At 42.8% G+C, this 13,798-nt stretch overlaps 1 protein-coding gene across 1 annotated transcript in view; it reads left to right on the top strand.

Moving 5' to 3' along the window:
• The window catches only part of tmem9 (transmembrane protein 9), a 136,681-nt gene that overhangs the window by 86,217 nt on the left and 36,666 nt on the right, over positions 1 to 13,798 (top strand). Inside the window, exon 4 of the mRNA XM_063042261.1 lies at positions 1,518 to 1,649. Within this exon, the coding sequence (XP_062898331.1) occupies positions 1,518 to 1,649 (132 nt within the window). The remainder of the gene's footprint in view (positions 1 to 1,517; positions 1,650 to 13,798) is intronic.

Raw genomic sequence — 13,798 nt, 5'->3', positions numbered from 1 at the left:
TTGAAGGCCTCATACACAGAAAGATTCTGGGAGGTTCATCATCTGAGCAAAGTAAGGGGACAGGTACTTGGCATAATTCATCATAATTCACCTGGGATCATGGTGCTCATAGCGTGGAGGTGCAACTCCCAGTCCCCCTCACAAGAAGTGCGCAGAAGCCCAAGTACTCCGTTCTCTACCATGTCGATGTATGATATCCAGAATACTGATATATTGTTGTGACGGAGGTGTTCCAGAAAGTCTGTCCACAGGGTTATCAGCTCAGCTAAGAGTGGACTTTGCAGCAGATTGTTCAACTTCTGTTGGTTCAAATCACTGGCCATGTCATTCACATGGTCTAAGAATGACTTGATCATCCCACACAGAACACAGAAAGCTACCACCACTGCAATGCTATCACATATTTTCTCACAATAGGGCTGTATACCTTGCCAAAAATCACGATAAGAATTATTCTTCCCAGATGGTACCGGTGGCCCAAATTTGGGGTCCTGACTCACGGACTAATATTTCTATTTCAGGAATTCTGAAGTATAGCAGAGACAATGCTAGAAATTCCGGGCACTTCAGCTGATCTATCATCATGGAAATTGCTCCTCTTCAAACTCTTTGAAGCTGTAACGTAGAAAGATGGCAGAGGGGGATCTGTAGATATGGTGTATTTGCACAAGAGGTGATGAGAATGCGGGAAATCTTGAGAAGCACGTACAAAGTGCTGGAGGAACTCAACAGGTCAGGCAGCATCAATGTATGTGAATAAACAGACAACATTTCAGGCTGAGATCCTTCATTAGGACCAGAAAGGAAGGGAGCAGAAGCCAAAATAAGATGATGGGTGGTGGGTGGAGAGGAATTATAAGGTGGCAGGTGATAGGTGAAGAAGAAGATAGGCGAGCAGAGGATGGGGGTGAAATAAGAAGCTGGGAAGGGAAGAGGTGGAAAAGGTAAATGTTGGCCGAAATGTTGACTGTTTGTTCATTTCCATGAATGCTGCCCAACCTGTTGAGTTCCTCTAGTATCTGGTGTGTGTTTCTTCATATTGTACCTTTACTTAGAACAATCCAAGGTGTATTTGGTCTCACCACATAACTGATGCCATCTTGGCAAATATTGTCTGTTTCTATCCTTTTGTGAGAGTTCTCATGTTCAGTGATCTCAGGAAGGTTATTCTTCAACCTGAGTTTTGCTGATTACAACTAAAACATTGGGTGTAATTTTATAGTTCACCCTATTGGAGAGAATTGATAGACCCGGGAGTTTTTGCTCCATGTGGACATCAGCTGAGAAGTGGAATGATCTGGAAGTCTTCTACAGTTAAATAACTTATTCTTGCTCATTGTTGAGGCTTGTGCATTTTTCCAGCTGTAGGAGTTGGAGTTAATTCTACAGATGAACTGAAAAACTCTGATATAAAGAAGTTTATTTTTGTATAGTACAGAGTACTGGTAAAATACACACGTGCTGAACAGAGAATTGCAAGTGAATGTAGAACTTACTCTGCGAATTTCATTTAACAGGTGACAATCATCATTTACCTGACTGTTGTTGGAGCTCTCCTTGTGTACATGGCATTCCTGATGATAGTGGATCCACTAATACGTAAACCCGACTCATATATTCAGCCACTGCACAATGAAGAAGACACTGAGGTATGAAAAGTGAATGGGAACTTTGGGTGGACTTTATGCAAGATAACTGCAGGAATGAATATACTTTAAGTAATCAATGTATCTATTCCAAATGAGCATATTTTTTCAATTTGTAGCTATGGTTTATTTATACACTTCATGTTGGTTATTAATAACATTATTTTATTAACAATATGGTGATCTTAACATAACTTAGAAAAGATTTATTTTGTTCTTTAGTTGGAGTTATCTCCAGTTGTCCTTTCTATACTACCAGTTGGATTATAGGTTAAAACCAATAGATCAGCTGCCAGCGACGAAGTTTAAGCCCACTTGAGAAGTCAACAATCCTCCTGAGAAACAGTGAACAAAAAGTAACCTTAAGAAGTAGGTTGCTGAGATGGAGATCCATTAAAGGTGATGGTTAAATAAACACAGCTGTGCATGAAAACCTAGGAAAAGGACTTGACAAACTGGTGATATCATTGGGTTATAAAACGTATTATGCAACAGAAGTCTCGAGTGTTTCACTCTGACTTTAAAATCAATGTACTGATCACTTCCCAATGTAGTTGTTCAATTTATCATCTCCTGTGTAATGAGGTCATTACTCAGTTCCTCTCTCTAATATAAACCACCATCATACACAGATTTATCATTTGTTATTTTGCATTACAATTTCCAGAAATATTAATCAGAATCAGATTTAATATCACAGGCATATGTCATGAAATTTGGTGTCTTTGTGGCAACAGTACAATGAAATACGTAATAGAGAAAAAAAAACTGAATTACAGTAAGTAATGCACGTATATTAAATAGTTAAATAAGTAGCGCAAAAATTTAAAACAATGTAGTGAGGTCGTGTTCATGAGTTCAATGTCCATTCAGAAATCGGGTGTCAGTGGGGAAGAGGCTGTTCTTGAATCGTTGGCTGTGTAGTGTGCCTTCAGGCTCCTGTACCTCCACCCTGATGGTAGCAATGAGAACAGGGCATGTCCTGGGTGAATATAGCAATTATCATTCAATATGCCACCATTTAATATTATTGTATCATTAAATACAATACCCCTTTCTAATATAATAGTCATTGAATACAGAAACAGGTCCTTTGGCACATCAAGTCAACACTGGCCATTCATCACCCATAAACTATCCTTATTCTTTCTGTATTCTCATCAGTTTCCCATCGTTTCTACCACTCACCAATTTACAGTGAGCAATTAGCCTCTCAACCCATGTATCTTTTAGACGAGATAGGAAACCTAGGTGGTCACAGGGGAAATATGCAAATTCCACCCAGACTATACCAGGGTCAGGATTGAATCTGGATCATTGGAGCTATGAGGCAGCTGCTCTACTAACTATGCCACAGTGCTGATCCATTATTAATATTATCAGTCATCAGCATTTCACTCTCCCAACGTGAAATGATCAATGCTCACTATATCTTTTTCATTACTTGGGTCATCTTTTATTTGACAATAACAATTACAGCCTGTATATTCATAGAGCTTTCACTGACTGTGCCTTATGAAATGCTATGGGGATGCTTTTCAGCAGTAAGGACTGGAAATCTGGTCAAAATTGCTGGAAAGGTGAATGTTGCTATACACGGAGAGATCCCGGATAAAACCTGCTAGGCTCTGCCAAAAAGCTCAAACCAGGGAGGACGTTAGTCTTTCAGCAGGACAACGGCCTGAAGCACTCTGCCTGAGCAAACATGGCTACAAATGGATAAAATTGATGTCCTTGAGTGGCCCAATCAAACACCTCAAGTGTTTCCAGCATATTTTTGTGTTGTTTTTGCAGATTTCCAGCACTCATGGTTTTCTTATTTTCAAAATTTTATTTAGTCTGTGTCATTTCTGTTCCTCAGTTCGACAGAATAATTCACATGTGTATGATTATTACTCATTTTGTCCAAAACACTTTTACAGCTGGAAACCCAAAATAATTCTCTTGGCATTAACATGATTTATATATGATTCTAGGATTCTAGTACGAACTAAACCAAGTACAAAAATAACTTTTACCCTTGATCAAGTCTGATTCTCATAACACTCCCATTAATTCCCTTTGCCCCACTTATTTCCATGTAACATATTCTGTCTCACACATCCATAAATTGCACCCTGATTCTCCTATCAGCTAGAGCTACAAGGCAGCACACCACTTGCTGTGACATTGTACCATCCTGCCCTGGAAGTACCTGAAACACAAATGGTGGAGACTCTTGGAAGGTAGTCAACATGCAGTGAAGATTTGTGTCATTTTTGGTAACAAATATATTCGGTACTAAATCATTGCATGTTGGGATTGTGAAGGTTTTGCCTGACCTGTTTTCAGCCAAGGAGTCAAGATTTCATTCTGGGATCAGAAAGAGATCCTGTAAAAGCACTGGTGAGTCAGGATCAAGCTTTAGGAGACTGTAGAATACAGCAGAAGCCTATGTGAATCAGCTGGACTAGTGGAAGTTACAATTACAAGCTTATTAGCAGCTGTTCAAGGAAACTTCAGCTTTATGGCCAAAGGGAGCACTTTCTCTCAGCAGCTGTTATTCCACTTGTGGCAACAGACTCACATTAGAACTAATATTTATGTGTGTTGAACATTAGCAAGCCAATGGTTACATACGCTTTGCAGAATCCAACAACATTAGTTAGACAGTTCATAGCCAGTGCTATGACAGTGCTTAGCTGGCCAGGGAAGCAGTTGGAGGGGTGTTTATAGCAATTCAGAATCATGCTTATTGTCAATGACTTATGTGATGTGAAATTTAGTGTTTTGAGGCAGCAGTACAGTGCCAAGATATAAAAATTATCATAAATTACAAAATAAAATAATGCAAAGATGGGAATCGTGATAGAGTTCATGAGTTATTACCCCTCAATCGTCAGGATCTTGAACCAGTGGGAATAACTTCACTCAGCTTCTCTTGCCCCATTACTGAACTGTTCCCACAATCTATGGACTCATTTTCAAGGACTCTTCATCTCATGTTCTCGATATTTATTGCTTATTTATTTATTATTGTTGTATCTTTCTTTTTGTTTTTGCACAGTGTGTTTTCTTTTGTACCCTGGTTAAGTGCCCAAGTTGATGGAAGTCTTTCATTGATTCTAGTATGATTATTACTCTATTGTGAGTTTATTGAGTATACCTGCAAGAAAATGAATCTCAGAGTTGTATATGTTGACTCGTGTACTTTGATAGTAAATTTTCATTGAACTTTAAACTTTGAACTTCACTATTGGCACTTTAAAACAGAAAAGAATGAAACTGGAGCATTAACCCTCTGTCGACCTCTGCACAGAATTCAGAGACAACATGGCCGTTTCCAGCCCAGTCGGTCATTAAATTCCTTCTCATAAACCCCTGGGAACTGGTGACTACAGTGGAGGCACTGTCCCACAGATTAGTCAAGTAGCAGCTGTTACAGCTTTACTCTATCCCACCACCAGTGGGAGTTCTCAGCACTGACTCCAGATCCCATGAAGTGGAAACCTCCCTGAACTGATGAAGCTATGCTCCAACATTTGAACAGCGTTTGGCAAAAAGCTCGGAAGCAGCGAAGCACAGTATGTATTCTGTGCTGGGACACTCCAAGTCCAGTCACCAATATTGACCACTGTTCTAGTGGGCACATCCTCGGGCAGGGGTTGCAGCCATTTTTATGCCATGACCGCCCTAACATTCACCAAGGGAGTCCAGGGACGCCAGCTTGGGAACCATCACAGTGGATCTGTGGCAGTTTTGAGAAAACCACCATGAGATTTGAGTGTTTCCATGTCCCAGCCAGCATTCTTCTATCTACCAATATCGTGCAGAGATGATCTGCTTGATAGTTTTTGAATTTTTTGGGGGGACAGGATTTCTGCCTCCATATCCTTGCTTACAAAGCGTAAATGATCGGACAAAGCATGTTAGGGTATTTTTATCAATTGATAGCCTGCAGAATAAAAGTGAGTCTTACATACAGAGCTCAAAATTTTTTCTTAATTTGCAGGGGTGGGGGGGTTGGAATTTTCAGCCACTGAGCAATATTTGCTCATTTTCCCAAAACTCACCTGTGCTTTTGGGATGTTCTTTTAATTTTACTTTGAGAGTTTTATTGATGATTAAGCTTTGAGCTTTTAAAATGATCCCTTCAAGTTAACTCCCTGTATAATCTAAAAATAAAAAAACGTATATTTAAGATCAAACAACTTTAAAAAGCTTACTGCACTTCCTGCCACTCCTGTTTTAATAGATTTATTGCAGTTATTTCCTACTTTGTTACATTGTAGTGATGTTTCTAACACTAGGTTGAGTGAAATAATTCCTGCTAGTCTGTGTGAGGGCTGATGAGAGCCAATGTAGGTGGTCCAATGATATTCAGAGGAAATGAAAAATAGTGTGTGCTTATTATGGGGTAAGAAATGACAGTGTGAGGCCGGTCGGGTGTCGGTGAGCAATGCCTGGTCAGACACTTCAGGATATCGTTACCAGCAGCAAAAACCTTTATAGCTCTGTGTTTAAGGATGATCTTGACATGAACAGAAACCAGCAGGTTGTCAAAACATGTAGTTCCTGTGGCTAAGCTGACTTTGGATAGCTTTTGAAATCACTGTTGATAGTACAGAAATGTTTTTTGAAGTGAATGTTCCTGAGCGATTTAGACTAAGCTGTGATGGATCTGTCTGATTATAGAGAACTCTATAGCTGGTGGGAGGTGTGTACTATAAAACCAATTCTCTCTTCTCCCAGTAGATGCAAAAACCTGAATGCACTTACCACCATGCTGAAGGATAGCTTCTACCCCTCTGATATAGGACTATTAAATAGTTCCCTAGTGAGACAAATTGGACTCGTGGCCTTCACCTTTTTGTTTATTTCCACTGCAGTTTCTCTGTACTTGTTACACTTTATTCTGCACTGCTATTGTTCCTCCTCGTTCTACTTCAATGCCCTTTGTAAAGAATCAGTACGGAAGACAGGCTTTTCACTGTATCTCGGTTCATGTAAAAAAAAATTCCAATTCCTTCTCCAAAATTTACATCTTCCAGTGCTCTTTGGGTTAGCGGGAGTGCCCAGTTTTCCTGCTCCCACATTATGTTTTGGTGAGTAACTAAATCTTCTCCAGTCCCGAAGCAAGGTCTTGGCCCGAAAAGTTGACTGTTTATTCATTTCCATAGATGCTGCCTGACCTGCTGAGTTCTTCCAGCATTTTGTGTGTGTTGCAAACAGCTACAGATGCTAGCAATCTAAATCAATGGTAGAAAAGGTTGGAGGTACTCAGCATTTGTAGAGAAAGGTCATCAACCTAAAACATTAATTCAAACTCACACTCCATAGTTGCTGTCTGATCAGCTGTGTATCTCCAGCATTTTGTGCTGTAAACTAGTGAAATTCTCCCACTTACAATTGTGACAAGAATACACATAGATTAAGATGTTAGCTGTCCTGTGCTGGCACCAGTGGGATCAGCAGTTGGTCTGCCACCTGTCTTCAGGAGAGAGAGAGATGAGGAAAACAATGGAGCAGCATTTGGAGATGTTAATGAAGGGACGGGAGAGAGTAACGGAAGGAGAGCTGTCAAGATCAGCTCCCCCTTTGAACCCTGAACTGTTTGAAGTGATGGACAGGCAATACCCCAACAGGGGAATAAAAAGGGACAGGTTCGCTAAGGTGACACACACACGACACCCGAGGTAACGAGACCCTGGAAGCGGTGCGTCTCTCACAAGTCGGTGGGAAGTTTTGGAAGGCCGGTTGCGGGACCAGGCCATAGACGCACAGGGTGGAAAGGCACGATCGGCAGGAACCTGGTGTGTGTCCACCCTTGCCTGGGTGCCGGGTTCACCGCGGAGAAACGATCGTATCTGGAAATGGAGGGGTCACGGTCGGTGACCTCAGATGACATCACAAAGGACTTGCCTGAAAGCTGACTGTGAAGGTCTGTGTGGAAGCCGTTTGAATATTCATTTATTTTGCTCTCTCTCTCCTTCCTTCCCCCCACTGTCCATCGCCACGGCAGCGATTACTGCGAACTGAACTGAACTAAATTGAACAGAACTTCGCGTCACTTTGAAACCGGTCATTTACCCCTAGACAACGATAGAGCTTGATTGATCCTGTTATCTTAATTCTGTGTACATGTATGTTTATCATTGCTGAACTGTTGCATTTATTATCCTTTTGATTAGAGTACTGTGTTGCTTGTTTCTTTAATAAAACTTTCTTAGTTCTAGTAATCCAGACTCCAACTGAGTGATCCATTTCTGCTGGTTTGGCAACCCAGTTACGGGGTACGTAACACAATGAAAACAGGCTTTTGTGTACTACTTGCTGATAATGTAAGAATAATACGGGAAGTGGGAGAAAGAGAAGGTAATCAACATATTGGACTTTAGGGAGATAGAGAAGAAACTTCAGCAGTGGACATCACAGCCTCCGGGTTGAAGGATCTCACTTGGGTGAAGGATCACAGCTTATGAAGGATTCCGAACTGCAAGCCAAAAGGATAAGACTTGGGCATTTACCACTGTTCTCAGCCAAGAGGTTGATCACTTTGGGCCATTTCCCAAGACTTCCTCCAACACATAAAATCTTCATCCAATTCAGTTCATTTAACTTGATAACAAGAAGCTGTTGAATGGACTAATTATAGCAAAGGCTACAGGCCTGATAATGCCATGGCTCTAATGCTGTACTCTGGAGCTAGCCACATCTGAATCAATGTTGTTCTGCTACATCACCCGCAAACACTGTACAAAGTATGAAATCACACCACTATGCATGGTCCAGAAGAAGCCCAATAAATCCTAAACAGCCAATTTCATGATGTCAGTATATTACATTCATTTGAGTGAAGACACTGAATGGCACTTCCTTGCAATAATTTGCTCATCTAAGTCCCCTTGCCAGAACTATTTGAATCCAAATTTTATAGATTCAAAATTGTGAAAAAAATGCTGAAATCTAGAGTTAGTGTGTGATTGAATACCACTGGCATCAAAGAAGCAACTGATCAAGTACAACATGATGAAACCCCGGTAAAATTAGTTAACAGGTGGGAACTCCTGCACAGGCTAGTGTCATGCCTGGCACTGTTGTTGGAAGACGATCAACACAGTCCTGAAAATCTCTGTTCAGCAAAGACCTTTTCTCCATCATAATACCATAAAACTATAAAATATAGGAGCAGAATTAGGCCATTTGGCCCAAGGAGCCTGATTTGCCATTTCATAGTGGCTGATCCAATTTTCCTCTCAGTCTCAATCTCATGCCTTCACTCAAATCCATTCATGCCCTGACCAATCAAGAATGCATCAACCTCTGCCTTAAATATACATAAAAACTTGGCCTCCACGGCTGCCAGTGGCAAAGAATTCCACAGATTCATCACTCCCTGGCTAATGAAATTCATCCTCCTCTCCATTTTAAAAGGAGGCCCTCTATTCTGAGGCTGTGTCCTCTGGTCTTAGACTCTCCCACCACAGGAAATATCCTCTCCACATCCACTCTATCAAGGCCTTTCACCATTCAATGGGTTTCAATGAGGTCATCCCTCATTCTTCTGAATTCTAGTGAATACAGGCCCAGAGCCATCAAACGCTCTTCATATGACAAGTCATTCAATGCTGGAATCATTTTCGTGAACCTCCGTTGAATCCTCTCCAGTTTCAGTACATCCTTTCTACATTTGTAAGATAAGGGGCCCAAATCTACTGTCAATACTCCAAGTGAGACCTCAGCAGTGCCTTATAAAGTCTCAACATTACATCCTTGCTTTTATATTCTAATCCTCTTGAAATGATTGCTAACATTGCATTTGCCTTCCTCACCACAGACTCAACCTGCAAATTAACCTTCAGGGAATCCTGCACAAGGACTCCCAAGTCCCTTTGCACCTTAGAATGTCCACCGATGATTTCATATTGGTCATTTCCATTCACAATTCTGTAGATAATTATGTAATCCATGCCAGATGTAGTGAAGTTATTGTGTGTTATATGTGTCCGAAGTTACTGTGTGTTATATGTGTCCGAAGTTACCGTGTGTTTTATGTGTTTTAGTGGTGGTGGCATCCGTTAGTCTTGCGAGTCCATGGATCTGTGCCTGGAAAGTCTTGGTCGACGCTGGGGTGTCCTCTCCAGGGCGCAGGCCTGGGCAAGGTTGTATGGAAGACTAGCAGTTGCCCATGCTGCAGGTTTCCCCTCTCCACGACACCAATGTTGTCCAAGGGAAGGGCAAGGGCCGATACAGCTTGGCACCAGTGTCGTCGCAGGAGTTGCCAGAATGAGGTTGAAAGCAATGTCGGACTGCCTTAGGGACTCCAGCTCCGGATTTGTCCTCAGGGTTTACTCCCAAAGCCTTTCCCATTAGTGGGTATGGCCGCAAGGCAGCGGAAGTTTGAAATCAGAGTTTTCCCTCTCTTAGATGGACTGCTTTCCCAGGCTGACGAGCTCCATCTACCCGAAGCACTGGTTTTAAGGCACCAGAACCCGCCTTCGCCCCTTCTCCTGTCAGTAGAAACAGTTCCGCCGGGCTTAGAGGCTAAGCCACACGAGAAGGCCAGGAGCTGGACTTGGTTGTCAGAGGTTATTTGAGGCGCATGCCATGAGGAGCACTTTTAGGTAGTGGGAGCTGGTCCCCACTACCACTGTGGACAACCTTGGAACCTTGTGTACTACTCTGCATTACATCCTGGTCTGGAGAAACATTGTTTCATTTAACAGTATACATGTATGTAGTTAAATGACAATAATCTTTACTTGTCTTGGCAACACAAAATGCTGGAGGAACTCAGCTGGCCAGGCAGCATCTTTGGAAAGGAGTAAACAGTTGACGTTTTGGGCCGAGACCCTTCATCAGGAATGAAAAACAAAATGGGAAGTCAGAGCAAGAAGGAGGGGGGAGGGGAGGAAGCAGTGCAAGGTGGCAGGTGAGAGGTGAAACCAGGAAGGGAGGGGGTTGAAGTAAAGAGCTGGAAGTTGATTGGTGAAAGAGATACAGGGCTGGAGAAGGGGGTTCCCCCATTCCCATTTCCCTCTCTCACCTAATCTCCTTACCTGCCCATCACCTCCCTCTGGTTCTCCACCCACTTCCCTTTCTTCCATGCTCTTCTAACCTCTCCTATCAGGTTACCCCATCTCCAGCCCTTTACCTCTTTCACCTGTCAACTTCGCAGCTCTTCACCCCTCCCCTTCCCGGTGTCACCTATCACCTATCCCCTTGTACGTCTTCCTCACCCCCCACCACACTCTCACTCTAACTTCTCATCTTTCTTCCCCAGACTTGCTGAAGGGCCTTGGCCCGAAATGTCGACTGTTTACTCTTTTCAATAGGTGCTGCCTGGCCTGATGAGTTCCTCCAGTATTTTGATGTGTGTTGCTTGGTTTTCAGCCTCTGCTGACTTGACTTGGCTTGACTTGAAACAAGGTCAGACCATGTAAGTTACAAGGACTAGTTACTGTGTAAGTGTACGACAATAACTGTTGCTTATTTTATTTACGATTTAGAAGGAAGCCATTCAGCCCATTGAGTTGGCTTTAAAGACACTCCCTTTAATCCCATTCCCTCAATTATCTCCCATTTTAATGCTCATTAACACATCCCAGATTCTCCTCCCACCCATCCCATGAATATGGTAGTTTAGAGTGGCCAGATAACCTGCCAGCACATCCTGGGATGTACAGCACTAGGCAGTCTTTGGCAGATATATGTAGCTAAGGTGCTTAAGACTTGCACACTGCAGTGGTAATTTTATGTATTGCACTGTACTGCTGCAAAAAAAACACAATTTGTCACATCTGTGAGTGATGATAAGTGTGATTCTGATACGGGTTTCTGTTGTGGACTGAGAATGGGAACAGGAACCGGATGAGGGATGAGGGGAATCATGTTTGGGGAAAGGAGAGGGAGCAGGACGAACCAGAGGAACATTCTATAATGATCAGTAGACCCATTGTTCACAATGAAATGACCTTGTCTGGTGCCTCAGGGCTGGGTGTGCCTGCTCTGTGCCACCTGTCCCACACCCCTCCCATGATACTCCATCCTCGCTATTCCCAACATCCCAGCAGATTGACAAACTCGCTCCCGGCTCTGCATTGACAAATATGGTACTGTGCAAAAGTCTTAGGCACCCTAGCCATATACATGTGTCTAAGACTTTTGCGCAATACTGTAAGAGGAAACTGGAGCAACTGGAAGAAAGCCACATGCTCACAGGGGAAAGGTGCAAATTCTACACAGCCAACACTGGAGCTCTGAATTGAACCTGGGTCATGGAGCTCTGAGCAAGCAACTGCCCAAGGGAGAGAAAAAAATACGAGCTTTTTTCCTTGACATTCAAAGATATTATCATTGCTGAGTTGTCTGTCAACACATGGGGCTTTGACTAGACTAGCCACACAAATGCTGCGGTTACCAGCACAGGTTGGAAAGTGGTATTCCACAAGGAATGGTTCACACCCTGATCTGACCCTGCAAGCTCTCCACTACCAGCACTGAATAATTCAGGACTGAAGTGAACTCCAACAAGCCTCATGATGCTTGAACCATTCATGACTACATGCATCTCTGTCAGAATCTTGGAAGACTCTGTCTAGCAGCACTGTGAGAGGAGCTAGTACTATAAGGACTAAGAAAGTTAGAGAAAACAACTTAGCTTTATCTCTTTAGGGATGTAAATGTTAATTGGTTATAGATACAAGGTTTGCTGGTGACCGCCACTGCCTAGGAATAATAAAGAAAATGGATAATATTGTGTTTATGCAGTATTTTGCATCTTTACTAAATACCTTTACTCTGTTTAAAAGGCAGATGTATTGTTTGTTTGGCACCCAGCTAGTATTCAACTATATCCACAGGATATAGTTGAATATTAGCTGGGTGCCAGACCTCTGGCCCCTGCAGTAGAGCTGTCAGTGAGCCATGTGGCAGGAGGTTCTTATGTTACACAGCATCTGTTCAGGGCATTGTCTCTGCAGCCCTTGCCCCAAGTCAGTTAATTTTAATTGTACACAGTTTGCATTCATTTAATATTCAGTTTCCCACAGCATTATGTAATATGCCAGTGCAAAATAGAAAGGTCCTTGTGATTTCTTATTGATGTTTGCTTCAGCCATCTCAATCTGAAGGAGGGTCTGCAGTGCACCACAGTGCAGTAGCTCGTTAAGATGCTCTCCACTGTGTATCTAGAAGATCCTGAGTATGGATGTGCATAGTTCAGCCCATTCAGCCTCCTCAGAAACTAGAGACATTGGTGAGATTTTCTGATTGTGTAGGTATGTTCTGGGCCCATGAGAGGTTGTGAGTGATGTGCACTCCCAGGAGTTTTAAGCTGCTCACAGTTTCCATTGCTGTGCTGTCGATATAGAGAGGGATGTGAGTGGTGAGAGTTCTCCTGAAGTCGATAACCATCTCTTTTGTCTTGTTGACGTTGAGTAAGAGGTTATTTGCCTGGCACCAGACCTCGAGCTCTTCCATCTCCTCTCTGGTAGCCATCTTATCGTTGTTGGTGATAAGCCCCTCCATTGTTGTGTCATCAGTGAACTTGACAATGTGATTGCTCGGGTGTTTGACCGAGCAATCATGTGTGAGCAGAGTGTACCGCAATGGGCTCAGTACACAGCCCTGGGGCATCCATGTTGAGGGTGATGGGGAGGCTGCAGCAATTATGCATCCTGACTATTTGAGGTCTGTTGGTCAGGAAGTCCCACACCCAGTTGCACAATGTGCATTTAGACCGAGGAGTAAGAGTTTGCTCACCAGGGTCTGTGGGACGGTAGTGATGAATGCCGAAATGAAAACCAGACACAGCACTCTGACATAACTGTCCTTGTTTTTGAGGTGTGTCAGAGCCAGGTGCATGACTGGTGCTATGGCATCTGTCGTAGAGCAGTTCTGTCAGTAAGCATATTGGTGAGTGTGCAGCGTGGCAGGAGTGGAGTTCTTATTGTGTGCCATTACCAACAGTTCAAAGCACTTCAAGATGTTTGGTGTCAGGGCCACCAGGCAGTAGTTACTTAGTTGTGAAGGTGTAGAGTTCTTTGATACAGGGATGATGATGGCTGCTTTGAAGCCTGTGGTGGCAGGAGCTTGGATGAGTGAAATGTTGAAGTTGCTCTTGAAGACAGCAGTGAGCTGGTGTGCACACTCCCTGAGTACCGGGCCTGGGA

The sequence above is a fragment of the Mobula hypostoma genome, chromosome 3 (genome assembly GCF_963921235.1).
Source record: "Mobula hypostoma chromosome 3, sMobHyp1.1, whole genome shotgun sequence".
NCBI lineage: Eukaryota > Metazoa > Chordata > Chondrichthyes > Myliobatiformes > Myliobatidae > Mobula > Mobula hypostoma.
The sequence above is the reverse complement of the archived record's forward strand: the minus strand, read 5'-3'. Positions and strand labels throughout refer to the sequence as shown.